General features: G+C 47.8%; 1 protein-coding gene across 1 annotated transcript in view; it reads left to right on the top strand.

The window, feature by feature from the left end:
• The window catches only part of Tshz1 (teashirt zinc finger homeobox 1), a 71,357-nt gene extending 46,651 nt beyond the window's left edge, over nucleotides 1–24,706 (top strand). Inside the window, exon 2 of the mRNA XM_085676353.2 lies at nucleotides 20,149–24,706. Coding sequence (XP_085532479.2) covers nucleotides 20,149–23,354 — 3,206 coding nt within the window. The 3' untranslated portion in view covers nucleotides 23,355–24,706. The remainder of the gene's footprint in view (nucleotides 1–20,148) is intronic.
• Nucleotides 24,707–24,943: the final 237 nt, after the last annotated feature.

The following is a 24,943-nucleotide window of genomic DNA, read 5'->3' on the forward strand; positions in this document are numbered from 1 at the left end:
AAAATCTACCAAGTAACATTATTTCTGTGGAAAAACCAGTTCCAACTTTTATCTGGATTAGGCTTGTGAGCAGGCTCCACCTGCATTTCTGCCTGCGTCGCCACTGTTTTAATAATCTTTGGACTTCTTTGTTTTTAAAATGAGACACACTTTCGTTTTAAGCTAAACAGCAGTACGAGTGAGGTACTAATCATCAGTACAGCCTATGAGACCACATTGTGTGTTTTAGAAGTACCTTCCTTACATGCAGATATTCCCACGCCTAACCCTTAACGCAGTTAAATTAATTTAAGTATGTGTTTATCAGTTGAGGGAATGGCTCCCTTGACTAGTGATGCCAGGACAAAATAACCGTGTCCGATATGTCTATGCTCCTTACTTCCATCCTGGCCATTAGAGCGTAGAGATTTTGGTCTCTGTTAGTCTTGGTGTGGACATCAACATTTTATACAGATGAAACAACTCAGTGTGAAGGGAAAGCATTGTTTTTCTGAGCTGATTTCCATATGCCTGATCTAACTGTGCTGTCTTTATGACACTGAGGAAAACAAAACGACCTTTTAACCAAGTTTTTTTTTTTTCCTCCCTGTATTTTGTCCATGGAGGGAGCAGTCTGCAGAAGAAAAGGGAGGGCGCAATTGTTGATTTATACCAGGGCTCCAGCAACCGTCTGGAATCGGGGATGCTTTTGAGCTGTAATTGTGTCTTTGCTCAAGGCTACTGTAGTTAGACAACGTTAAATTCCTTTGTCAGCCCCTTAAGTCTGGAGGAGAAGCAGCGGGTACTGACCATGGAATAGCCCAAAGTGTCCCTCTTTGTGTTACTTCTTCCCTACGAAACAGAGGGTTTCACAGACCGGTGAGCCTGCTTCACAAGGTTAGGCCATGCCACGCATTTATAGAATTACAGTATCGTCCTCACAGAGATATGTTAAAAATTTACCTCGCTAGTTACACGCTTAAAGTCTCTGCGTTTTGTTATGATTTTTTTTTCCAAAAATAAATTGAAAACAAAATGTCATCCAGTAAATATGTGTGTGAGTAGCAAATATCTGAAATGGATAGTTTACCCTTAACAGGAACAGTAAAACACGCGACTGAAGCTTTCAACTGGCTTCTATCAAAATAATTATCCTAGCAATTATCTCTGCTGCTCAGTTAACTTTTGCATTCGGGTGGTGTTTCTCTGCCTTTGTCTTCATCAACCTCATGCTTAGAGTTCTCCCAGGAGCTGTTACACTGACAGATTTTTTTTTTCCTTTTAGTATAGAGAAAAGGAGACGAAAGGGGAAGGACTATTTAAAAGGGATTGCACTCTGATACACAGGTAGTTAGCAAATTATCCCAAGATCAAGGTGGCAGTCAGAGGTGGGCAGGGTCTCCCGAAGGCTCATTAAAGGCTCAGCAACCTGCCCCACAGACACGGTTAACACGGTTTCTGAGGGGTGTAACCCTATGGGCACGAATCAGAACAAGATGTGTACTTGGTGTCCTGTCAGAAAGTTGTTAGACTTTAGGTGCTTGTCTCTTGTTTTCTTTTACTTCTTTAAGATAGAGGGGAAGGGGATTTCTAGCTGCAAACTGTTTAGGTATGTCTTTGTGTGTGCATGTGTGTGCGTGCACATGTGTGTGTTGAATGTGTACATATATGTGGAGGTCAGAGATCAGCCTTGAGTGCTGTCCTTAAAACATGTAGCTTTTTGAAATGCTGTAATTTTGTGGCCATCTGGTTGGGACAAGATGATTGGCCACTGAGTCCCAGGGATCTGCTTCTCCCCACCTCTTCTCCCAGCATTGGGGTTACAAGTGAGCACCACCTTGTCTTCCTTTCTCACATGGATGCTGGGGTTCAAAGCCAGGTCCAAGTGCTTGTCAGGAAAACACTGGATCAAGCTCTCTTCGTGTTCTGTGACATCAAAAATGTACGTACATGGCAAAGCACTTTCTCCTCCGGTTTCTTCTCATTTTTCAGAAAAGCTCAGCACAGAAGAGAAGTATTAAAGATCTGCTTTCTACTCATACTGGTACTTTAAATATGCCGCTGGTTTAGAGCGGTTTAGTGGAGTGATTTTGACGCACCGAATGTTTGTGGCTTGGACCACGGTAGTAATGTTTTGAAAGGGGGCCTAAGTTGGCCTCCCCTTTCACCTTCTCACTTGGGGTTTTACAGCTCTCCCCGCCTGACCCCTTTATTTTTTTAGGAGAAATTTGCCTTTCAGTGCAAGGCTTTGGTGAGGTTCCCCACTGAGGTTGGGTCCCATGTCGTCTTCACGTGCATGCATGGGATCCAGGCTCTTTGGGAAAAGTAAACTCTGTTCTCTCCTGCTGTCCTGCCTCACTGGGGCTGTGTCCTGACACTATTTGAAGCTAACATGAAGTGCACTGCCTGTCTGACCCATGTGAGCAGCCCATTATCATAATTTCGCTGTCGTATGGCCACTGAGTTAATGTACTTACAAATGACAGAGAAAGTGTGTTACATGACCTCAGGGTTTTCAAAAATTAAATGACGTCTTAGGTCGTATTTCAAAGAATAGCTAAGGAGAATGGTTTTCTTTCCTGCATGAAGTGTCGCTGTGCGTGGCAACAGGATATTGTATTTCTTTTTTATTGCTCAAAAATGTGAAGCTTTTAAATTCCTAGATTTCCACATAAAATTTAATATTGGGGTAAGGAATGATATATCAGTGGATAAATCTGTTCTCTGATCACAGCCCCTCACTCCAGACTAGACTCCTTCAAACTCAGGACTGTGGGAATACTTTGTAATTCTTGCCTGATGATGAATTTGGTCTTTCCTACCCGTATACAGCTCATGAATTCCCACCTAAAAGGCAATAAAGCACTTACATTTAGTGAATACACTTGCCAGGACAGCTTAACTGTACATCATTTTTTCCTTATGTGCTTGTGCCTCAGGACTATTTTTTGTTGCTTTCATAATGTGTGCGTGTATATATGCATGTGCTTGTATGCATGCCTGTGTGTGTGTGTGTGCATGTCCATGAATGTGCAGGTGTGTGTGTGTTCATAGAAGTCAGAGCCAGGAGCGGTTGTTCACCTTGTCTTTTGAGAGGATCCTTGACTTTCCCCTAGAACTTGTTGATTCAGCTGTGTTGGCTGACAAATGGGCCCAAGGATCTGCTGTTCTGGCCTCTACCTGCATGCTAGTGTGCTTTTTCCTGCTATCGTGGTTTGCTTGCTTCTTGTGAGCTCTAGGAGGGCAGACTAAGGTCCTGGTGCTTTTGTGAATGAATGGAAGTACCTCTTTCATTCCCCACTTCTGGTTTTCTAATGCCTTGAGTCTCTGACCTTGCGGTCCCTGGAGATCTAGAGGAAATTCCTAAGCAAGGCTAGCATTTGTCAGCACCCAGAATCCTGTACCTGGTCGTGGATGGTGGCCCAAACCCTACTTGTCACACAGGGAATACTGGAGAGGTGGCCGGCTGCAGGCCGTGATGTATGTGTGTATCCTCCAGAGCCAGGGTCTCCCTGTCCTCATACTTATCCATTGAGGTTGACCTATTTGTCTGTTCCAGAATTTTCTGTGCAGTTCAAGAATATGATATTAAACAGTAGCTCTTTTGAGAGGGAGAAACCTGAGGACTTCAACGTACTGCATTGATTTTTAGCTCTTAGATAATATTGGGCCCTCACGGCAAGAATCCAGTCTCCTCTAGTCATGTGAAAGTAAACAGGAAGCCCTGGGAAGGAGGTAGTTGTGGGCCATGTTGAACTGCTCATTGACTGGCATGAAGAAGTCCCAGTAATTAACATAGCCGTAGGATGCACGGAGAAGTCCACACCGAAATGTGATGTCCCTGGAAAATCAAAGTCTGAGGCAGACCTGGGACAACTTAGGCTTGCTTTGGGTTGTCTCCGTACACACTGCAGTTGGAGGTGCCTGTATCACAAGTACCATATAGGCTCCCAAGATCCTTCTGCAGCAGTGTGTGTTCCTGGCAGGGGACTCCCTGGGAGTCCTTTTGATAAAATTTGCAGCCTTATAAATGTCATCTTTTTTGAAGCCCCTGGCACTATTGATGTGACGAATATTATTTAAAGTTACTGCAATTTGTTGAAGCTTCTAAATTTAATCCATACTTTATTATGTACTAAGATTAAATTGCAGGGGAAAAGACGTAGTTGCAGGGCGTGCTTAGAGATGACTTGATATAATGGAGAAAAAAAATTAACCCAAATAATTGGAACATTCAAAGAATTTTCTGACATAGCCAATTTTTTTTGTTTCTCCTGTAGAATGTAGAGTTTCCAGAACAGTTTTATTTCCCTGATTTAAATAGACAAAAATTGCAGGAGTCTTTTTTTTCCTGGAAATGAATGTATGCCATGATTACAGAAATATTTAAAGTGTACCCCTGAGAGAAGCTCCTTGTGCAGCTGACCTTCACCCACAGTTTGCAAAGGTGATTCCAAAGCCTCCTCATGGTCTGAATAAGGGATGTCCACAGAGGACCCCATGGCATCTCAGAGACATGGTCATACAGTAGACTGTCCCACCCACAAAACACCGAGCCCAACACCACACCACTTCCATGCTTAGAGGCAGAGTCCTTTGGAGGTGGCAGAGAGGTGGGACTCTAGAAGACGGACTGTTTGGTTCCTGACCCAGGGCACAAACAGTGGGCGGCTGTTTCAGTGGGCCTGACACCCATGGAAAGGGGCTTTGTGCTTCTCCCTGTGTCTCAGGTGTGTCCAGAGGGAACCTACTCCTTAAAATGCAACTGAGGGATTTGTGTGACTGTTCAGTTCTGACTAAGGAGTTCTGCAGTAAGGGAGAGGTGAAGATTGTTCTGGATCTGTGGGACAGTAAAGTGGGGGTGTTTGTAAACAACAGGAACAGCAGGAATGCATGGTGGTTGCATTGTCTCACAGACACAGGAAAGACAAGACTGTGCCCATGACTTAACTCCCAAATGAATCCCACAAGCAAGGTCGGAACCCCTCCCCCCAGTTGACTTCTTAAGAAGTGATAGCTACAAAGGGGTTTATTAGTACCATAAATCGCTTCCCTGTCAGTCAAATGCTAAGAGACGCGGGGACATGATACTGGCCATTTTGGTGACGGAATATAAATCACCAAAGATTAAATTATTAGATAATTTGGAAACTTAGCCGTTTGCGTTCTACACTTCCAATTGTTTTGCTGACTTGCACTTCTCTTAGCTGTCCGGGATTTTATTAAGTGTCTTTAGGACATCTATCACCTCCTTCCTCTTCATTTTCCAATGGGCAGATTTTCCCAGGAAGGAGAGTTGCAATACTGATGCCTGCAGTCGCCGCTCCAAAAAGATTGCTGTATTTTCATTGACGTGCGGTGCATTACCATAATTGGCTTTTCTACATGATGGGAGAGAGGAAATAATAATGTCATTTTATTTACAGCCAGAGTGTCGCTTTATGAGACTTCTCCAAGTTTCTGCCATGCTGTGTAGGTCAAATGACATCTTTTGATCAGTCCTGTCCAAAGACATCAAAGCTGAGTGGCATGTAATGGAGACCTAGTGACAAACCAAATCTAGAAAAGAAATAAGACTGCCAGCTTCCCATTAAACAGCCTGCTAAACAGCACAGCTTCCCCGTGTCGGCTACGGGACCACTCTGACCACCTAAATCAAGGGAATGAAAGAAGGCTGAATTGGACATTAGTACCGCAAATGACTGCGGCGATTGCCGCGACTTCCCTCCCCTCCTCCCCCAAAAAATCAGCAAGCAAACCATGCGAGTTACAGCCCGGCTGCTCCGAGCCCCTTCATTTCTCTCCTGCCACTTGCTGGTTTTCTGATCTGGTTTATTTAGGTTTGACATCAGCCAAATGGTGTAGCAGGCTATCTCTGACAGATATTCTTACTGATTTAACGGGAGGCACATCTCAGGAAAGATGGATCTTCTGAGACAAGATTTCAGAGCGGTTGTTTTTTCCTTTTCCACCCCATTTTCTTCCTTTATGATTCCGCTTGATGTGTTGTTCCTTCTCACAGTCAAATCATGAGGGCCGTCAGAACTTTGGCAGAACCGTGTTTGATTGACGGCCGAGAGGTGTAGTGTTGACGGATACAGGTGCTCGCTGGCCAACACGTGAAAGTGGGATTTTTTTTTTTTTAAGCAGGTGTTTTATAGCGAGGATTGGTAAAAGAAGTTTCTCTGCTGTGGTTCAGAAAGGTTCTTCGTTGCATCTGCGTGAAAAAGCATGCGTTTATCTGTGTCAGTTTGCTCTGAATTAAGTCACTGCCCCCCCCCCCCAATTCGTTCTTCTGGCCTTCGATTCTGAAGCATCTGCTGTGTTCCAGGCACCATGCTAGCTGCCAAGATCTGCCAAGGTGTTGGTCCATGTTCCGGGAGACCCACACCAGCAGGAGGGCCCCTAGCCACCTCATGCCACCATAGCGAAGCCATAGGAGGCAAAGGCCACACAGCAGGGAGAGTGCTGGCAGGCTGGCCCATGTGTTTTGGCAGGAGCCTCTTCAGTGGGAAGGCCAATGATGGCGAGCAAGTGGGATCCCATAGAGGGAACCTGGGTTGAAATGGTTAGGAGAGACGGTTAGGACCAGACTTTTGTGTGTGTGTCCGTCCGTGTGTCCGTGTGTGTGTGTGTGTGTGTGTGTGTGTGCAAGCACAAGTGCATAAACATGTGACAGCTCTCACTATGATTGGAGCTTACCAATTCCTGGACTGGCTAGCCAGAAAGCCCTGGGGATCCTTCCATGTTTTCTTCTCCAGTATTTGATCACAAGTGTGTACCATCATGACCCGCTTTTTATATGGATTCTGGTTGTTGGACTTGGGTCCTCATACTTAATGTAGCCTTACTGACTAAGCTTTACCCACTAAGGTCAGCTTCACTGACTCAGTCAGGCCTCCCTTTTCTATGGGAGTGCAATACATACAGCATAGCATTACGGTAATAGGGTGAAGATTGACAGAAACGTGAACAACACTTACAGCACCAGGCATCTGTCACCGTGCACATTCTCAGGTCTTCTCTGGAGAGTACTGACCTGGTTTTGGTCTGTGTGACAGAATCTGGCCAGTTGTGGCTGAAACAGTCCCATGGGGCTCTGGCAGGCCTTCAAATGTCCTGCGCTGTAGCCTGTGATGACCAGGATTGCAGCTTGTAGGCGGGGCTGCCCAGGGTCAGTGTTGCTGACCTCAGTGAAGATGGAGACCTTCCATTACTGTCTATTTTGAACTTGAGACTCTTGTTGTTGTTGATGGAAGATGCTGCTGAGCAGCCACACGGGTGTATCAAGAGCTTAGGTTGGGAACAGGTTCCTGGGGAGAGGCCTTTGCGTATTCCTGACTGTGTGGAACTCCTTAATTAAGCTCTGTGTCTCTGTTCCTCACCTGGAAAGAGGCAGGGTGATTTCAAGACAGGGAAGGCACTGTGGAGTGCTTGGTGCCGAGCCTGGTCCAGTGTGTGGCTCATGAGTGATCCTCTGCCACACCCCAGTGTTCTTCCCGTGCCAGCCCTGGTGCTGGTGAGATGCTCTGTTGGCTTGCAGTGCTAACCCAGACAAATCAGTTGTTTCCTTCAAGATAATGCTGTATTCTTCATTCTCCAAATGAGCTGCTTCTGTAGGGAGGGAATCCTCATCTCAAAGGGAATTCTTTTCCATCGAGATAGCGTGTTTTATTTCTATTTGACATTGGGTTTCACTGTTGCCACAAGGGAGAAAATACTGGTGCTGACAGTAATGGGCTTCCCTCTCCTTCTAGAGGTGTGTGTGTGTGCGTGTGCGTGTGTGTGTGTATGTGTGCGTGCACATGTGTGTGTTTACGTGTGCATGCACGTGCGTGTGTGCATGCATGTGTGTGTGCTTTTTCCTGCATCTCCTTTGCTGCCTTGTGCCTTGGAGCCCACTCCTGTCATATTGTTTAGATTCTTGGAATATACATTATCTTTCTTTCTATCATCTTGTAGTCTCATCATTGATTTAAGCACACTCAATGTTTCCTTCCCACGGTTTTACGGACAGAACCAAGGGGGGCAAAGGGACAGAAAGAGGAAGCATAAGACTTAGTTGAGATGTTGTGGTTGGGGGATCAGCTGGTCTCAGGAGGACTCTCCTGTATAAACATACAGAATATAATCTGCCAGGCTTTTGCGCACCGTGAATGAAGCTTCCGGGTGTAGAGTCTCTCCCTAGAAATCCCGCTGCCTCCACCTTGAACATTTTTAAGCATGCTGCCTCTAGCTGCTGTCTGGACGTGTTCAGTGGAGGAAATGTCTTCAGACTAGGAATTAGTGTTCGACATAGAAAATTTAAATGCAAGTCCCGACTAGTTTGTGGGCAAGGAGTGTCATTCCTCCCAAGAGCTGGGGTGCCCCAGAAGGATGTTCTGAGCCTGGACTGTGGTTTCTGCGCCCACTTATCCTTTGGGAAACTGCCCCCCCCCCCTTACTCCAGGAGGCAAATGAAGTAAAATCCACTCCTGCCGACTTCCCTCCCTGGGTGCCCCAGGCATCCTGGGCCTGCATGCAGTCTTCCCGAGTCCCATCCTAGCACGCTCAATAATGCAGCAAGATTTTGCTCTACCACGGTGTCACCTGTCGAGGTGAGTTATGCCCGCGCCTATCTGAAGTGACAGCCGTCTTTGAGTACCAGGGGCTCCAACCGATTTCCCTTTCATCATTCCCTGGGGAAGGGAGGGTTTCGACAAGGTGTTTCCCCTTCCAAGTTCTTTCTTCCTGCTTCTCCTTCCTCCCCTCGCCCTTCTCCCCCTCCCCACTCTCCCAACACACCTGATCAAAACATTACCCCCTGACAAAGGTTTCTCTCTCCAAATTAAATGAGTCCAAACAGCCTGGGAATTTTTCGGGCAGAAAGTGCAAAAGCTGATGTGCAAAGTTAATGAATCCGGTAGCGGAGCGCACGTGATGGAGTCAGATAATGCGATCCAGCCGCCTTCCCGCTCCCCACACTCCGTAAAGGATGTACGGAAGTTAGTTATATGGCGTGATTCTAACATCTGTCCTACCCCATAATGGCAATTTGTATAAGTAATGGAAACAGGTTAAATACTTCCATTCTAATGTTGCCGGCAGGGATGAAAATGAACATTTCAATGAAATCATCCGACAGAGAGGAAAGGGGAGGGGGTCCAGACGGATTCATCTCCACTCCCTTTGGTGATGGGAGCCTAATGAGAATGCTGGGATGGATAGTTTATCAGATGGAACAGGAAGAGCCAGTGAGTCTCAGAGATAGAATCGCCGTAGAACCACACCGGCTCCTCAGTCTCCCTGGTCGACCTCTGCTAATAACATGCTCTTTTCACTGCAAGGGAGCCTGGGAGGGAGAAGGTGGGGTGCTCTACTTCGGTGTGTTCCTCTAATGGGGTGTGGCGAGGGTCATCTCCAGCTACAGAAACCACCGGAGTGAGCTTCCTTGGTGGTGGAGGATCCTGTCTGAGATGTAAGGGGAGGGAGCACCGCTGTTGCCCTCCTTATTTTCTTGTTAATTATAAATAATTCGCTATTGGAACGGCTATTTCTTTGCCGGTAAAAACCAATGTGTTTCCGGAAGATACTCCTGCGAAGAGCCATTTTATATGAATTGCTGATGCTGTTTGGAAATCTTTCTAAATTGGAACTTAGCTCTTTGCCGCCACAGACTCCATAAGAGCCCCATGCCTCTAGAACAGCAGCAGGCTGCTGGCTGCTCAGCAAAAGATGCTCAGGTGTGCCCAGGAGCCTGTGGCTGTGTAAATTAACGCACGAATGTGGAGTATCTGACAGATTCTCAGGCTGAATTACTGTGTCCAGGATCACTGCCACCTCCTACCCAAACTGCAGTGCTTGACATCCCCATGGGTAAAAAGGGAACCCCTCGGGAACGGGAAAACGGCTATGTAGATAAAGCACCCGACTCTTTGGACAGGTGTGCCAGTAAGCCCAGCAAACTCTGGAAGCTGAGGCAGGAGATCCTCGGGGCAAACTGGCTTCCTAGACTGGCAAAATCAGCGAGCCCTGGATGCAGCAAGAGAATCTGTCTCAATAAATGCAGTGAAGAGCGATTGAGGGAGACACTTCTGGCTTTCCCAAACAGGCACACACGTTCTATGTGCACACATGAATACATGCCTACACTACATACAAGTCCAACATACATCCCCTTCCTCCTCCCTCACCCCCGACACACACAGAGGAAGCGAAAACAGTTGTTTAGTCAGGCTGCTGTGCTGGACTGAAGGCCGGCCTGTGAAAGATTCCAGCCACCCACATTTGGAGCATTCTTTCCTTGAGAATGGCTTCCGTCGTTCAGCAGATGCTTCCTGTCAGAGAGCAGAGCCACAGGTGTACACTCTGCCCTGGTGCAGGGTGTTGGGGGCAACCAGCTTGGAACCTCTTGATTTTTCATAGTGGATTCCATGCCGCCTTCCAGAGAGCAGCGCGTGTTCCGGGAAGCCTTTCTTCAGCTTCAGCTTGTTGCCGTGCACCCACACCTAGGTGCATCTGCCCGGGGAACAATGGGGATGAGGAGGCAGAATTCTGGGAGCATTCGCCTCTGATGGAATACAAAACAGGGTGGCGCAGGAACACACCTTTGCTTTGTGCATAACTGGGGTGCAGATTAAGACGCGGGTTCAGGGAGGGGTGTAGACCTAATTGCTCAGAGCCAGTGTTAGTAAGGCTCAAGGGAAGGCAGAACTTTACTAGGTTTAGCCTCTAAAGAACAAATACAGCCGTCACTTCTCGCTGTCTGTAAAATGACTGTTGACAAGAGCGGGCTGTGTTTTCTTTAAGGAAACAAAGATGTTTTAAACAATGTTGGGCTGCGAATCGAGAAATTTAGTTTTTATCTAATTTGCCAAAGATACGATGTTTGCGCCTCATTATATAGTTAGGATTTGAGATGAAAATATTTTTTCAGACAATATGTGTGTATTTACGTTGTAAGCCATCAGGGCACACATGGTTGGTGTCACATTAAGCTGTAACAGGGCTGTATACATTGCCTTCTGTCCACTCTCATTAGAACGCACAGAATCTACTGTTGCTAGGATGACAGCACATCTTTAGGGACACATTGGCATCCAGAAGGCACATTTTATGACAAAAAATATTAACAAGATTTAATTTTTTAAAAAATGGAGTCTGATTATAGATTCCTTTCTCCTTTTTTCATCTTGGGAACGGTGGGGATGAGAAGCTTCCCGAGTGTGCACACATGAGCATACACCTGTGTGTGTAAGCATTCCACAGATGTGTGCACACATGTGTATGTGCTCATGCCTGTAGCCCTTTCAGGGCCGCTGGCCTGTGTGTGTTCTTGTGGCTTCTGAGATGGCTCCCTGGGCCGCTGCCCCCCAGCAGGACACACTGTGTGTGTTCACCCTGCCAGATCGGCACCACCGTGCCTGGCTCAGGAAGGGCGGAGGAGGCTGGCAAGGCTGTTTTGACACAAAAAGAAATAGCAGAAATGATGATTCGGAGTCTTTGTTTTAGTTGATGGGGGAAATGTCATTTATTTCTGCAAGTAATTGTGAAAGGAGAATTTTATACTGCAGTTACCAATTCCTGGGTGCTCATTCATCAGATTTTCACATTGGGGGTGGGGGCAGGGGGTGTGGATGGTTCTGCGGGGGATTCCTGGAGAACATGCAATGGGGGGGATTACTTTCCTGGGGTTCATCCGACTCTTTCTTTAGAAATCCATTCGGCTGAAAATGCCATCCTTCCACCTTGCGAAGTATTTTGTTCCCACACTTTCCTCTGTAGAAACAGCAACCTCTACAAGCATCATACTGTATTCCAGTACATTTGTACACACGGAAATGAAATTTTTTTTTGGAAAATTGTAGCCTATGTAAAACAAAAAGATTTTTAGACATGTGTCACGTGTACTGAAAACAAAGGGTGGTGATAAATAAGCCCGCAAGCTGAATTACTAAGTTCTCTCCTCCCCCTGTTTAAAAAAAATCTTTTAAGAAAGCATTTTTGGAAGCAATTATGAAGATTCACTGATAATAGTAGAAATAAGCCTAATTATTCTGATAAAACTGCAGTCTCTGTCGTGATAGGGCAGATAAAATTCAGTTCAGGCACCAGTATGTTTATTAGAGAGACTTAAGGGGAGTCTACTGCCGCGGGACCTCGTGAGCAGGTTCTGACCATGTATAGAAACCCTCGTGGGTTATGTTGGCTCCTGGTTCATCATGTTCCTAGAAAACCCTTATCTGCCCATCGCATACTTAAAGACGAAAAGGTACCCTAACGTGGCGCCCAAACTGGCTCCTCGGCGCCCCCTCTGTGTCCTGTTACCAGCTGGCATTACCGTGAGCGACATTCTCTCCAGTGTGACTTAGAGATAAGACACTTGTCTAAGGGAGACTCAACCCTGAGACCTGTACTGTCCCCCCCACTCTCAAGTCTCAGGACCCCCAGCTGAGGCCCACAGAAGGAACTTCATAGATGTCATCCCTGGATCACAGTACAGCAGGGAGCAGGGGTGACTGTAGGCCTGGTGATGTTTCTTACAAGCTTTTCATGTGGGTTGAGGTATAAGTCAGGGTAAAGACCCTGGTCCTGAATCATGTTTCTTATGTCTTCTACTGTGGGAGACCCACCTGTTGGCTGAAGTCCACTGTTTTCATGATGTCACACGCTACCAGACTGGGGCCCCACTGCTCTGGCGGGGGGACTTGCTAATACTAGGTGATTAGACCTAGAGTCTTTCTCTGCCTTAGGATGGGGCGGGGGGAAGGGATCTGTCCTTTCTGACTTGGGGTTTTGACTGTGAGTGTATCTTTCCCTGATGCTTGTCTTTGGGTTCATGCATCTTGAGTGAGCCTTGATCTTGTAGAACCAGAGAATGTTCCCTGTGGACCTGTGTGCAGGCAGCTGTCCTCTAGTGCTTAGGAGAGCCTTTGACCTCCCTTCTCCGTCCACCCTCCCTGCCCACTGGCCTTCCCGAGTTTCTCCTGTGCCGATTCTCTTCTTTTTCTTCCTGACAACATCTTGGGAAGCTTTCCACTGTTTTTATGCGCAAGCTCGGCTACCCTTCTTGTAAAACTGTGTTGTAACCTGCAGTCTGTATGAAACAAAAGATCAGTATCTTATTTGCTAATGGGCAGACCAGGAAGGGTCCTGGAATGTGCTTCCTTATTTCTAAGCTAATTTTAAATTGAATTCTGGGGCAATAAGGGAAAGAAGAAATTGTATTTATCTTAGGGCAGTTACCTATGGATTCCTAATTAAAATTGGAATCGAGGGGAGGTCATTTTTATTTACCGACCCTGCAGTTCTTAAAGATGGCTTCTCCTGGGGCTTAAGTAAAGGAAGACTTCTGGTGCAAGTCGAATGCCTCAGCAAAATGGTGCGTTAACAATCTCAACCTGCATCTAAAATTTGCAAAAGTGATAGAAACCTTTTTGTCTCTATCACATCAGAGCAGAAGTGGCCTTTCAGCCTTGCTTGGCAGGGCGTCAGCTCTCCTGCAAGGAATCAGAACCATGCTAGCAAATTAATGTATATCTTGCTTGCATTTTTATGTTCTTTTCAGACTGGGAAGGGATGTGCTTCTCCTGTGTCTGCTTTCTCTGCATCTTTTTCCCCTGATAGATTCGGACTCTCATCAAAACCACCTGCTCTCTGCATGGCAAAGGTGAAGTTACTTTACAAGAGATCAATTATAAATTTGGAAGAAGTTGTGTTTTGCAAGATTCTATGATGAACTGAAGCCACACATCCTCCTTTAGGTGTGTGTGAGCCCCTTTTGTGAATTGGTCCCTTGGAGTAAATGTATTTTGATATAACGGCCATCTGTTCATGAGTATCACATTTGCCAGTAAAAAAAAAAAAAGAAAAACAACAACAACAATAAAAAACCCAGTTTGGTGTAGATAAACATGCAATTTGGTCTGATTATAGTTTCACCAGGTGGCAATACAATAGCAAAGTTGGTGTTCACTGTAAGGCAGTCACCAAGCAGCGACTAAAGACCTGGGCTTTTTATTTGATACTTTAAAACCTCCACTTCCCGGTGACAGCCCACTCTTCTTGGCAGGGGCTAATGAGGAAAACAGAGCATGGTTGGAAAGACTCCCCAAGCTCTCACCCCTGTGGATTTGCCCCTCCCCTTGAGAGGTTCCTGGGAACCACTCTAATGCCTACTTCGGGCTTCCTGCCTTTCTTCCTTGGTGCTATGGAACATTCCTAAAGCTGGTGACGCGGATGGAAGGCCCATGGAAAGAGGACCCCAGGTAACCTACTGGGTCACATGTCCTGCCTGGTATTAGGACACTGTCTATACTGGGTCAGCTTCTCTGGGGACAGGCTGATTGTGATTTTCTTCCTGTTGTCCCCCGAGTAGGTTGAGTGGCATATGGTTAAGCTGGACATCTGCCTTTCCACAGCAGCACAAGACTATACCAGTGGGCGTGTCCGTATGTGTTGTTTATTCTGTGTGTGTGTCTTCCGGGTGTAACACGATGAGCAGGTGTCTTGGTGCCTTCCAGCCACTGTGACCGTATCAGGGTCACTGAGACCGGGTCAGATAGAAACGGTGAAAACGGAATTTCTTCCAGTTCAGAGGCCAGAAACCCAGGTTAAGGCATCAGCAGATCTTACTTATCTCACTTTGTCTCCCTGTGGAGGAAGGGGCAAGGCAGCTTTCTAGACCTTTCTTCATGAGAACACTAATCCTACTCACATGGGATCCACCCTTGTGACCTGATCACCTTCTAAAGTCCTGCCTAATCCCCTCACACTGATGATTAGAATTCATAGGTGGATTCTCAGGGAACAGAAACATTCAAATCATGGCAACAAATAAACCCAGAGTTGGGCATAATGACCACAGTGATTTCTATAACCTTACAAGTGACTTCATTGCCATGGTTGCATTTTGGGAGGAGTCAAGGCCCCAAGGAATGAGTTTGTGTGTTGGACTGACCCTGTCCGCAAAGATCAACAGACCCTGAGTTATCTTCCCTTCTTTCTTTCTCTCTTTGTGCCAGACTGATGTCAAAGGCAGGTGAGATGACTGTCCATTAGAAGGGAACCACTTCAAAATGGGTCAGAGACCCAATCAATACAGGTGTGTTTAGTACAAGTGCTCCCTGTTTCTCCAGGCATCCTGGGAGCACCCTTTTGTTTGGATCACCCCCAAATTCCAGGGTCACTGGGTTTACCTGCTTTTGCATGACAAGTATTGCAGTTTGAGGCCTTTGGTGCATCTCTTCCTGACTGAGACAGGTCTGCTTTTGTGACTACTAAAGTCAGGGTGTGGGAAACCCTTCCTGCTGTCAACCTGCAGAATCCAGGCTGGGGAATTCTTCATGACCTTTGTCCCACGTTGTCGGCCACCCCTTTTCTCTGTAGGTGTTGAACACTGAAAGGAAATTCTGCAGGTTTTGGATTCTTATTTGGCTGGGGATGCCAGAACTCTGTCTGCCTCTGGCATTTGGAAGTGAGGTTCTCACAGGTGCAGCTGGGACCTGGCTGGGTGCTCAGCCACTGCTCTGGAAAGTAGAAAGATCTGAAGGGTGGTCTCAAGCCAGGGCAGAGGTAAGAACTGGAAGACAGATGCCTGTCCCCAGCCATCGTACAAGGATTTGTGCTTCCTCACGTGTTACAGGGGAAAGTAACTAACTAAAAATAGATACAGTACACTAATACACATGGGCCAAACCGAAATAGCTGAAAAGTAGAAGACTCTGGGTACAAGGAACTTGAAGAGCGTGGGATGCGAGGGGAAGCATGAGATTAGAGGTGAAGGCTGGAGTGAACCTCACCAGCTAAAAACCACAGGGCCAAACTGCCTACTTGCCTGTGCAGAAGGCTCCACAGCTGTCTTCCCAGGGGTCACTCCTTGTAGACATGGAGGGATGAGCCACAGGGAGGTGGATGAGGGCATGCTGGACAGTTGGGGAGGGGCCACACATGCTCGGTCCTGGACCACTGCAGCCCAGATTGATCGGTCGGCGTTACAGGAAGTGAGAGTAGTGATGAGCGCAGCTCCCCGTTGTCCCTTCCCAGTGGGCACTAGTTGTTCTCAGTGCTCTTTGGACTCGGTGGTGGCTACACCCACTGGGCGCTCAGGGAAAGTTACATATGTGTAGCTGATTTCAGAAATGGCAGGTGATAACTACTGTGATCTGAATGGAAAACTTTGGAGAACGTTTTGAAAGTTCCAGTATTTACTAGGAGGCACTTGGGGCAATGTTTTAAAATCCCATACATCCATTAGCTGGAGGACACCACCATTAACATGCTCTGAAAAGGGTTCCGAATTGTACTGGCCACACACCTTTGTTCTGCCTTCCTTGTCTTTGACTTCCTCCATGACATTATATCATGGCATATGCGTGTGTGTGTGTACACATGTGCATATATGTAGGTGTATGTATATGCATGTGCTTGTTAAGGCTGGAAGTCAGCCTTAGGTGTCATTCCACAGGATCTGCCGCCTGATCAGGCTCCTAGGTGAAGCTCTCTGAGAAGAGCGCCCCAGGGATCCACCTGTGTCCTCCTCCCAGTGCGGGGATTATAATGTGCCATTTGCGGATGGGGTCTAAGGATTGAACTCAAATCCAGACCCCCATACTTGCACGGTGAGCGCTATACCAACTGGCTATGTACAAGAACACATGTTTTAATGTTTGACTATCATTTCCTTCTGGGCGTGAACTTCTGCTCCCTTGGCTGTTCCACACTATTGATGCCTTGGATTTTTATAAATGTTCTGGGCAGTGATGTTGTTCAGAAAGTCTCCGTGCATGAAACAGTTGTTTCATTTCACATCATCTTAGACTGTATAGCCAAGACTGAAGATTTTGGGTTAGACGGTGTCAAAGTTTACACAGGGATGATAGCCATGGGGTTTGTTGACCTTTGTCACCCCCAGGAGTATATGCAACAGAAGAAACAGAAGCCACCTCGAGACAGGGGTGTCTGCAAGGTAGATGATCTAAGTGGGCTAGAGAGAAACCTGGGCATCAAGGGTCCAGCTTCCATGGTGGTGCACTGCCCCCTTCCCTCATCCTGACATACTCAGGATGCTTCATTTTCCCCAGGACATAGCTCTGAGGGTCAGGTGTGGTACATCTCTTCTACATCCGCCTTCCAGGGAGCTGACAGTGGCCGCGGGTATCAGGTAGGGGGTTGTGGTTAGAGAATGGCCCCTAGCGTGGGCATCCCTCTGCCTTGTGGTTCTGTTCCCCATCCCCAGGCCACTGTCTGCTATACTGGCACTGTGGGATTGTTCATGGTTACGTGTCAGCTAAGTCTAGGGGCCTCAGCGTGCAGACATGGAGAAAGAAGCCTAGAAGAGGTTATGGTCCCCGTAACTACACTTTTGCTTAGACAAAGGGGAAAGCAGACATGTAGGGTGGCATGGGAAGAGGCTGCCAATATCAGACACCCGTGGTCTACATTCCAGCCACTGCCCATACCTTTTGTACCCTTTACCTTTTCCCCACCCAGGACAGCCCAGCCCAGCTTCCTATGAGGGAAGCGGGTCTTATGGGGCTCCATATGGTATACCAGAACTGGATGTCTGAAACACTTAGCTCTTGTGAGCAGAATGGAAATGTATGTATGTGTGGTGGTGGTGGTCACCTTAGGATGTGGCAGGCCTTCCATTTCCTAGCAGGACTATAGAATTATTTGGGGCGCGACCCAGGAGTTGATGCCCAGAGACAACGCCCGACCTCACACTCTTGCTTATGTCTCACATGTGACACAGCATAGGCAGAACTGTAATTGCTGGCTTGTTAATGCACCGCTACTCCACCCCGCTGTGAAGGGACCCGGACCTGTGTGCTCTGATGGCAGAGGCTCAGTGTAGAGAGGTGGTGTACGCAGGTGTTCTGCAGGGCCCCAGGGTCATCATGTGGCAGATTCAATGATCTCTCACTGTGTGTGCATATGTGTGTACTTCTGTGTATGGGGTGATCACTCTACGTGTGCTCACACATACATGTACTTCCATATGCATGTACATACATGTGGAGTAGTCACACATACGTTCACATGTATAGCATAATCATATATGTGCTATCCTATGTATATTTGTAGATATAGATAACTGTGAATATGCTGTCAAGTGTGTACAGGAGTGATCGATCACACACATGCTGTCATGTATTCTTGCATGTACAGGAATGATAGTGCTATTGTGTTTATTCTTGCACATATGGATGACTGCATCTGTGCCCTCATGTGTGTGGTTGCATGCATAGTATGAACATGCATGTATTTGTAATGCATGTGTTCATATGGATGGGGTGACTGTGCATGTACTGTTATATGCATGTTCATATATATGTATGTATGTGTGTGTGTGTGAAGTATATGCACTCTCATGAATGAGCTTACACATACTATGTGATTGTGCATACACTGTCATGTGTGTTTATTTTTATAGGGGCAGTCATTTATTTACAGTGAATGCCTGCTTCCCTGCAGCCTGGTGCCTTTCCTTTGCAGGCGTGGAAGATTCCCAGTGTTTCACCCAGCCTGGCACCCTCCCCTGGGGCACAGAGATATTCTTTGTCCCTCCTGTCACTCCTCTCTGCAAATGCTGGTGCTCTTTGCCACGCTCCCTTAGGATCTGGCTCTGATAATGTGATAATGAGTGATCATGTTTAATGAGACGCCCCTCTCGGGTCACGTCGGTGCATTTTAATAGGAGCTTGCCGGAGAAACCTCCACCTCAAATCTCCTACTTTTCCATGCAACACTCGGTCACCTAGCTTTTCTGTCAGAGAAAGGAAGGGCAGCGGGGTGGGGGGGAGAGCACATTGCTCAAGTAAGTTTAGGAGGTGGTAAAAAAGTATGTCAGTAGCAAAATATGTCACATATCAAAGCATTTAAAATGATCTTAAGTAAGAATCAAGGTTTCGCCTGGCACCTTATGTGTCCTTCAGCCTGAAGTTCTGCAGGCAGCTGTAGGCCCGTGGCAGCCATTGGGGCCTACACTGCTGCCTTTTCATAATTAAAAATTATTACAGTAAAGTTTTCATAACATCAGAGTGACCATTGTAGCCGTTTGTCAAGGTGTAGTCCAGTGACATCCCGAACGTTCTTGCTGCTAGGCTGTGACTCCCATCTCCCCATCGACCTTTTCTCATCTTGCTAAACTGAAGCTGTAGCCCTGAGACTCACCCTGCCACCCTCCCCCGTCTTTCTGTGTCTGCGAACCTGACTGCGGTGCGGGCCTGACATGAGGGCACATGGCAGAGTCTGTCCTTTGTAGCCAGTCTCCCTCCCTGCAGTCCTCTAGGCTCACCCATGTCTCCGCAGGGTCAGGGGTCAGTGTCTTCCTTCCTGGGACTGGATGCTGCTCCGTGGGGTGGATGACCACATCTGTCCATGTGATGAATGTTTGCCTCATTTCTTCCTGTGCTGTGTGTGTGACGCTGCTTTGGGTATTGGTGTGTGGCGGTGGCCTTGGTCACCCTGCGGCCGTCTTTCATAGGTAGCACTGTGTTTTGTCCCTAGCCGCAGACTCACAATGTGATAAGCATTTGTTTTTAGTGAAAACCATATTATTTTTACTGCTTGCCTTGAAGGAGAATTTTTATTTATGGAAACCACAGAATATTGCCTGGCAAATATATTGTCCTAAAGAGAGAGCTGGGCCCCTCCTGATGTCAACAAATTTGACATATAGAAATCACAGAGGGCTTGCAAGTCACGTGAGGACAGCATGTGGGAGGAGCCCCCCCCCCCCCGGGGCACTGGTGGGAGTCATTGCTTGTCCTTAGCCTCTCAGCAGAACTATCTTTGAGAAGGGGGTGCTACTTTGGTGTTGCATGCCTATAATGCTAGCAGGAGGTGTAAGCAAGAGGACCAGGAGTTCAAAGCCCACTTGGGGTACTTGAGACCCTGTCTGGAAGGGAGGGAGAGAGGGAAGGATGGAATAGGAAGAAAGGAGGTTAGAGACATCAGTGTGGAGGTTTGGGCTTCTGTGCTGATCTTGGTGGGGGATGGTCTCAGTGTGGCCTTACTCCTGCCCTGCTGCCGTCCGGTGGGCAGGCACATGGAGCTGACGTTGAGGTGGCCTTGTAGTCTGAGAGCCTGGCTGAAAAACATCTTTTTAAAGATCACCTAACTGCTGGGGAGGCTGCGTCCTTGAAGATGATTTACTCCTTCTAACTGCGCTTCATTTTTCTCCCCTAGCTTATGTTCCCGAGGAAGAACTGAAGGCAGCCGAAATAGATGAGGAGCACGTGGAGGATGGTGGGCTGTCTCTGGACATTCAGGAGAGCGAATTCGTGTGCAATGAGGAGACAGAGATCAAAGAGGCCCAGAGCTATCAGAATTCCCCAGTCAGCACTGCCACCAATCACGAAGCTGGTTATGGCTCGCCCTTCAGCGAGAACAGTGACCAGCTGGCCCATTTCAAAAGCTCCTCCTCCAGAGAGGAGAAGGAGGAGCCCCAGTGTCCAGAGAGTGTCTCCTACCCCCAGGACAGCTTGGCACAAATCAAAGCCGTGTATGCGAACTTATTCTCAGAGTCCTGCTGGTCTAGCCTAGCTTTGGATTTAAAGAAGTCCGGTTCGACCACCAGCAACAACGATGCCAGCCAGAAGGAGAGCTCCACTCCTACCCCTACACCCCCCACCAGTACCGCCAGCACCGCCAGCACCACAGCCACCACGGCCATTACCAGCTGCAGCACCAGCACCAGCCACAGCAGCACCACCAGTAACAACAGCAGCTCCGGGTATGACTGGCACCAAGCCGCCCTGGCCAAGACGCTGCAGCAGACCTCGTCGTATGGGCTTCTGCCGGAGCCCAGCCTGTTCAGCACGGTGCAGCTCTACCGGCAGAATAACAAGCTGTACGGCTCGGTGTTCACAGGGGCCAGCAAGTTCAGGTGCAGGGACTGCAGTGCGGCCTACGACACCTTGGTGGAACTGACGGTGCACATGAATGAGACGGGCCACTACCGAGACGACAACAGGGACAAGGACTCGGAGAAGACCAAGCGGTGGTCCAAGCCCAGGAAGCGCTCCCTGATGGAGATGGAGGGGAAGGAGGATGCGCAGAAGGTGCTGAAGTGCATGTACTGCGGACACTCCTTTGAGTCCCTGCAAGACCTTAGCGTCCACATGATCAAAACAAAGCATTACCAGAAAGTGCCTCTGAAAGAGCCCGTGCCAGCCATCACCAAACTGGTCCCGTCCACCAAGAAGCGAGCGCTCCAGGACCTGGCATCCCCTTGCTCCCCGGAGCCCACAGGCATGGCCGCTGAGGTTGCACTGAGCGAGTCATCCAAGGACCAGAAGACGGCCAACCCGTATGTCACGCCCAATAACCGCTACGGCTACCAGAATGGTGCTAGCTACACGTGGCAGTTTGAGGCTCGCAAAGCCCAGATACTGAAGTGCATGGAGTGTGGCAGCTCCCACGACACCTTGCAGCAGCTCACGGCCCACATGATGGTCACTGGCCACTTCTTAAAGGTGACAACGTCTGCCTCCAAGAAAGGAAAACAGCTGGTGCTGGACCCCGTGGTAGAAGAGAAGATCCAGTCCATCCCCCTGCCCCCGACCACTCACACCAGGCTGCCTGCCTCCAGTGTCAAGAAGCAGCCCGAGTCCCCTGCAGGGTCTGTAGCCTCAGAAGAAAAGAAGGAGCCAGAGAAGGAGAAAGAGAAAGCTCCTCCGGTTGCTGGGGATGCAGAGAGGAAGATCAAGGAGGAGACCGAAGACACCACGGAGAAGTTCGAACCCACCACCCTCTATCAGTACTTGCGTGAGGAAGACCTGGATGATAGCCCCAAGGGGGGTGTAGATATCCTAAAGTCGCTTGAGAACACTGTGTCCACAGCTATCAGCAAAGCCCAGAATGGTGCGCCTTCGTGGGGCGGCTATCCCAGCATCCACGCAGCCTACCAGCTGCCGGGCACAGTGAAGCCGCTGCCGTCGGCTGTGCAGAGCATACAGATACAGCCCTCTTATGCCAGCAGTGTGAAGTCACTGTCCTCCACAGAGCACAATGCCCTCTTGCACTCCCCAGGGAGCCTCACTCCCCCACCCCATAAGAGCAATGTGTCAGCCATGGAGGAGTTAGTGGAGAAAGTCACAGGCAAGGTCAGCGTGAAGAAGGAGGAGAGGCCCGCGGAGAAGGAGAAGGCCTCCCCTGTCAAGGCCGCCTCCCCTGTGGCAAAGGAGAATAAAGATCTTCCCAAGACAGAGGAGACTGGAAGCAAGCCGCAGAAGAAGGGCTCAGATGCGGAAACTGGGAAGGCTAAGAAGGAAGGTCCCTTGGATGCTCACACCCCAAATGGTACCGAGCCTCTCAAAGCGAAAGTCACCAACGGCTGCAGCAACCTGGGTATCATCACGGACCACTCGCCAGAACCCTCCTTTATCAACCCCCTGAGCGCTCTGCAGTCCATCATGAACACTCACCTGGGGAAGGTGTCCAAGCCCGTGAGCCCCTCTTTGGACCCACTGGCGATGCTCTACAAGATCAGCAACAGCATGCTGGACAAGCCCGTCTACCCCGCCACCCCTGCCAAGCAGGCTGATGCCATCGACCGCTACTACTATGAGAACAGTGACCAGCCCATCGATCTGACCAAGTCCAAGAACAAGCCCCTGGTGTCCGGTGTGACCGATGCTGTGTCCTCGCCTCTGCGGGAGAGCGCCCTCATGGATATCTCAGACATGGTGAAGAACCTCACAGGCCGCCTGACTCCCAAGTCCTCCACACCCTCCACGGTGTCAGAGAAGTCGGATGCGGACGGCAGCAGCTTTGAGGAGGCCCTGGACGAGCTGTCACCCGTCCACAAGAGGAAGGGGCGCCAGTCCAACTGGAACCCGCAGCACCTGCTCATCCTCCAGGCCCAGTTTGCTTCCAGCCTTCGAGAGACAGCAGAAGGCAAGTACATCATGTCAGACCTGGGTCCTCAGGAGCGGGTGCACATTTCCAAGTTCACGGGTCTCTCCATGACGACCATCAGCCACTGGCTGGCCAATGTCAAGTACCAGCTGCGGAGGACAGGGGGAACGAAGTTCCTGAAGAACCTGGACACAGGGCATCCTGTTTTCTTTTGTAACGATTGTGCCTCTCAGTTCAGAACTGCCTCCACGTACATCAGCCACTTGGAGACGCACCTGGGTTTCAGCTTGAAGGACCTCTCCAAGCTGCCACTCAGTCAGATTCAAGAGCAGCAGAGCGTCTCCAAAGTGCTCGCCAACAAGACTCTGGGCCCGCTGGGGTCAGCCGAGGAAGACCTGGGCTCCACATTCCAATGCAAGCTCTGCAACCGAACTTTTGCGAGCAAACACGCAGTAAAACTGCACCTTAGCAAGACGCACGGCAAGTCGCCAGAGGACCACCTGATCTATGTGACCGAGCTGGAGAAGCAATAGTGTCCACGTATACCAGACTGCGGAACACTGCACTACCCGCCTCGCTGTGCTGCACTAGGCCTGGCCTGAGCCGCTGAAATCAGTCTTTCCCTTTGTTGCTGAACTGCCTATATCTGGACTTGGTTTTTCTTACACATATTTTGTAGTTATATTTATATGCTCTTTGTCTGATCTGTGCATGTTATTTTCTTTTTTTTTTCTTCCGTGAGTCAAAGTCTGACCTTTATTTTCAGCACCCGTTCTTGCTGTTAAGCTATCTTTTGTAGGAAATAGTGGGGCACGCTCGGAGACATTGTTTAGCGGTAAAGAAAGATGCAAACAGGCAGCGATAAAGAGACATCCTAAAATTACGAAGTTGCCATGACAATAAAGGTCACAGGACCTGGTAGTGTCAAGTTTAACCCTTTGAGGACTTTATCTCTGTGCCTTTCACTCAAAATTTAAAAAAAAAAAATTAAAAAAAGAAAGAAAAAAGGGGGAAAAGGCGCTTAAAGGCTTCTCATTCAGATCAAAAGCTGTGTCAGACACAAAACTTATTTAATAATTAAAAACTGAGCTTTTATATGCAGGACTGGTTTGGAAGAGCCATGCATGCAGCGGTGGGAGACAGAGCTGTCTAGGACTCACGGGGTTAGGAAGCCACACTTTACATGTTCCAAACAAAAACAACGCATACCCCAGTTGCCACTGCGCCCAAACCCTCTGGATGCTGAAAAATGCCACTTTTGGCAAAAAAGTATGCAAGCTTATTATTTAAAAAATGTGTAAAAAATGCTATTTCTTCTTTTTTTCTGTAAAATATTGCAGTTTATAGTTATTTACAAATGTAAGCTTTGGTATCAGCTGACCTTTCTATAGCGTGATGCATTGGTAAATGAAAAAAAAAGAAAACACAGAAAAAAAAACAAAAAAATGGGGCAAATGTTGGATCCTCTCCTTGTAAATCGCCAGCGTCAGCTTACACACACCTGTATGTTACACATCATATCATTTTAATCTCTCCAACTTTCTTTGTACCTTCTGGCTGTATGCTTTCTCTTTTAACTTTTTATATTGTCATTTTATATTAAATTTCTGTGTATATAATGTAAAACCACAATTTTTGGATAAAATTTAGTTCCTGCAGCTTGATTTAAATAGAGAAATTTTACTGGCACCTGCGTCTTCTCAGATGCATGTACTCAGAGGAACTATCAGACAAAAATAAATAAATAAAAACAGAGCAAGCAATGCACTATTAATTATACATTTTGATGTCCCGTCATTAATATTGTACAGTCCATTTTGGTTCACACAATTAAACCCACTGTTTTCTCAAATGTAAAATAAACCCACACGCAGTTCTTGATTTACACAGTTTGTCATGTCGTCATTGTGTTCCCTTTGAGATGTTACTTCAACCACAAGAGGTATGGCGTACGCAATCAACCAACAAAAATTGTACTCAGACACGCCATTCCATGATTTGTGTGCGGACACACTTCATTCAGTTGAGAAGTACTGAATGTTTAAAAGTGATAGCTAACATTGGTACCTCCAGTGGGGGTCAAGGATTCCCACAGTTCCGTCCTTTGGTGGTGGCCACTCGG

The sequence above is a fragment of the Myodes glareolus genome, chromosome 13 (assembly GCF_982192425.1).
Source record: "Myodes glareolus chromosome 13, mMyoGla1.1, whole genome shotgun sequence".
Taxonomy (NCBI): Eukaryota; Metazoa; Chordata; class Mammalia; order Rodentia; family Cricetidae; genus Myodes; species Myodes glareolus.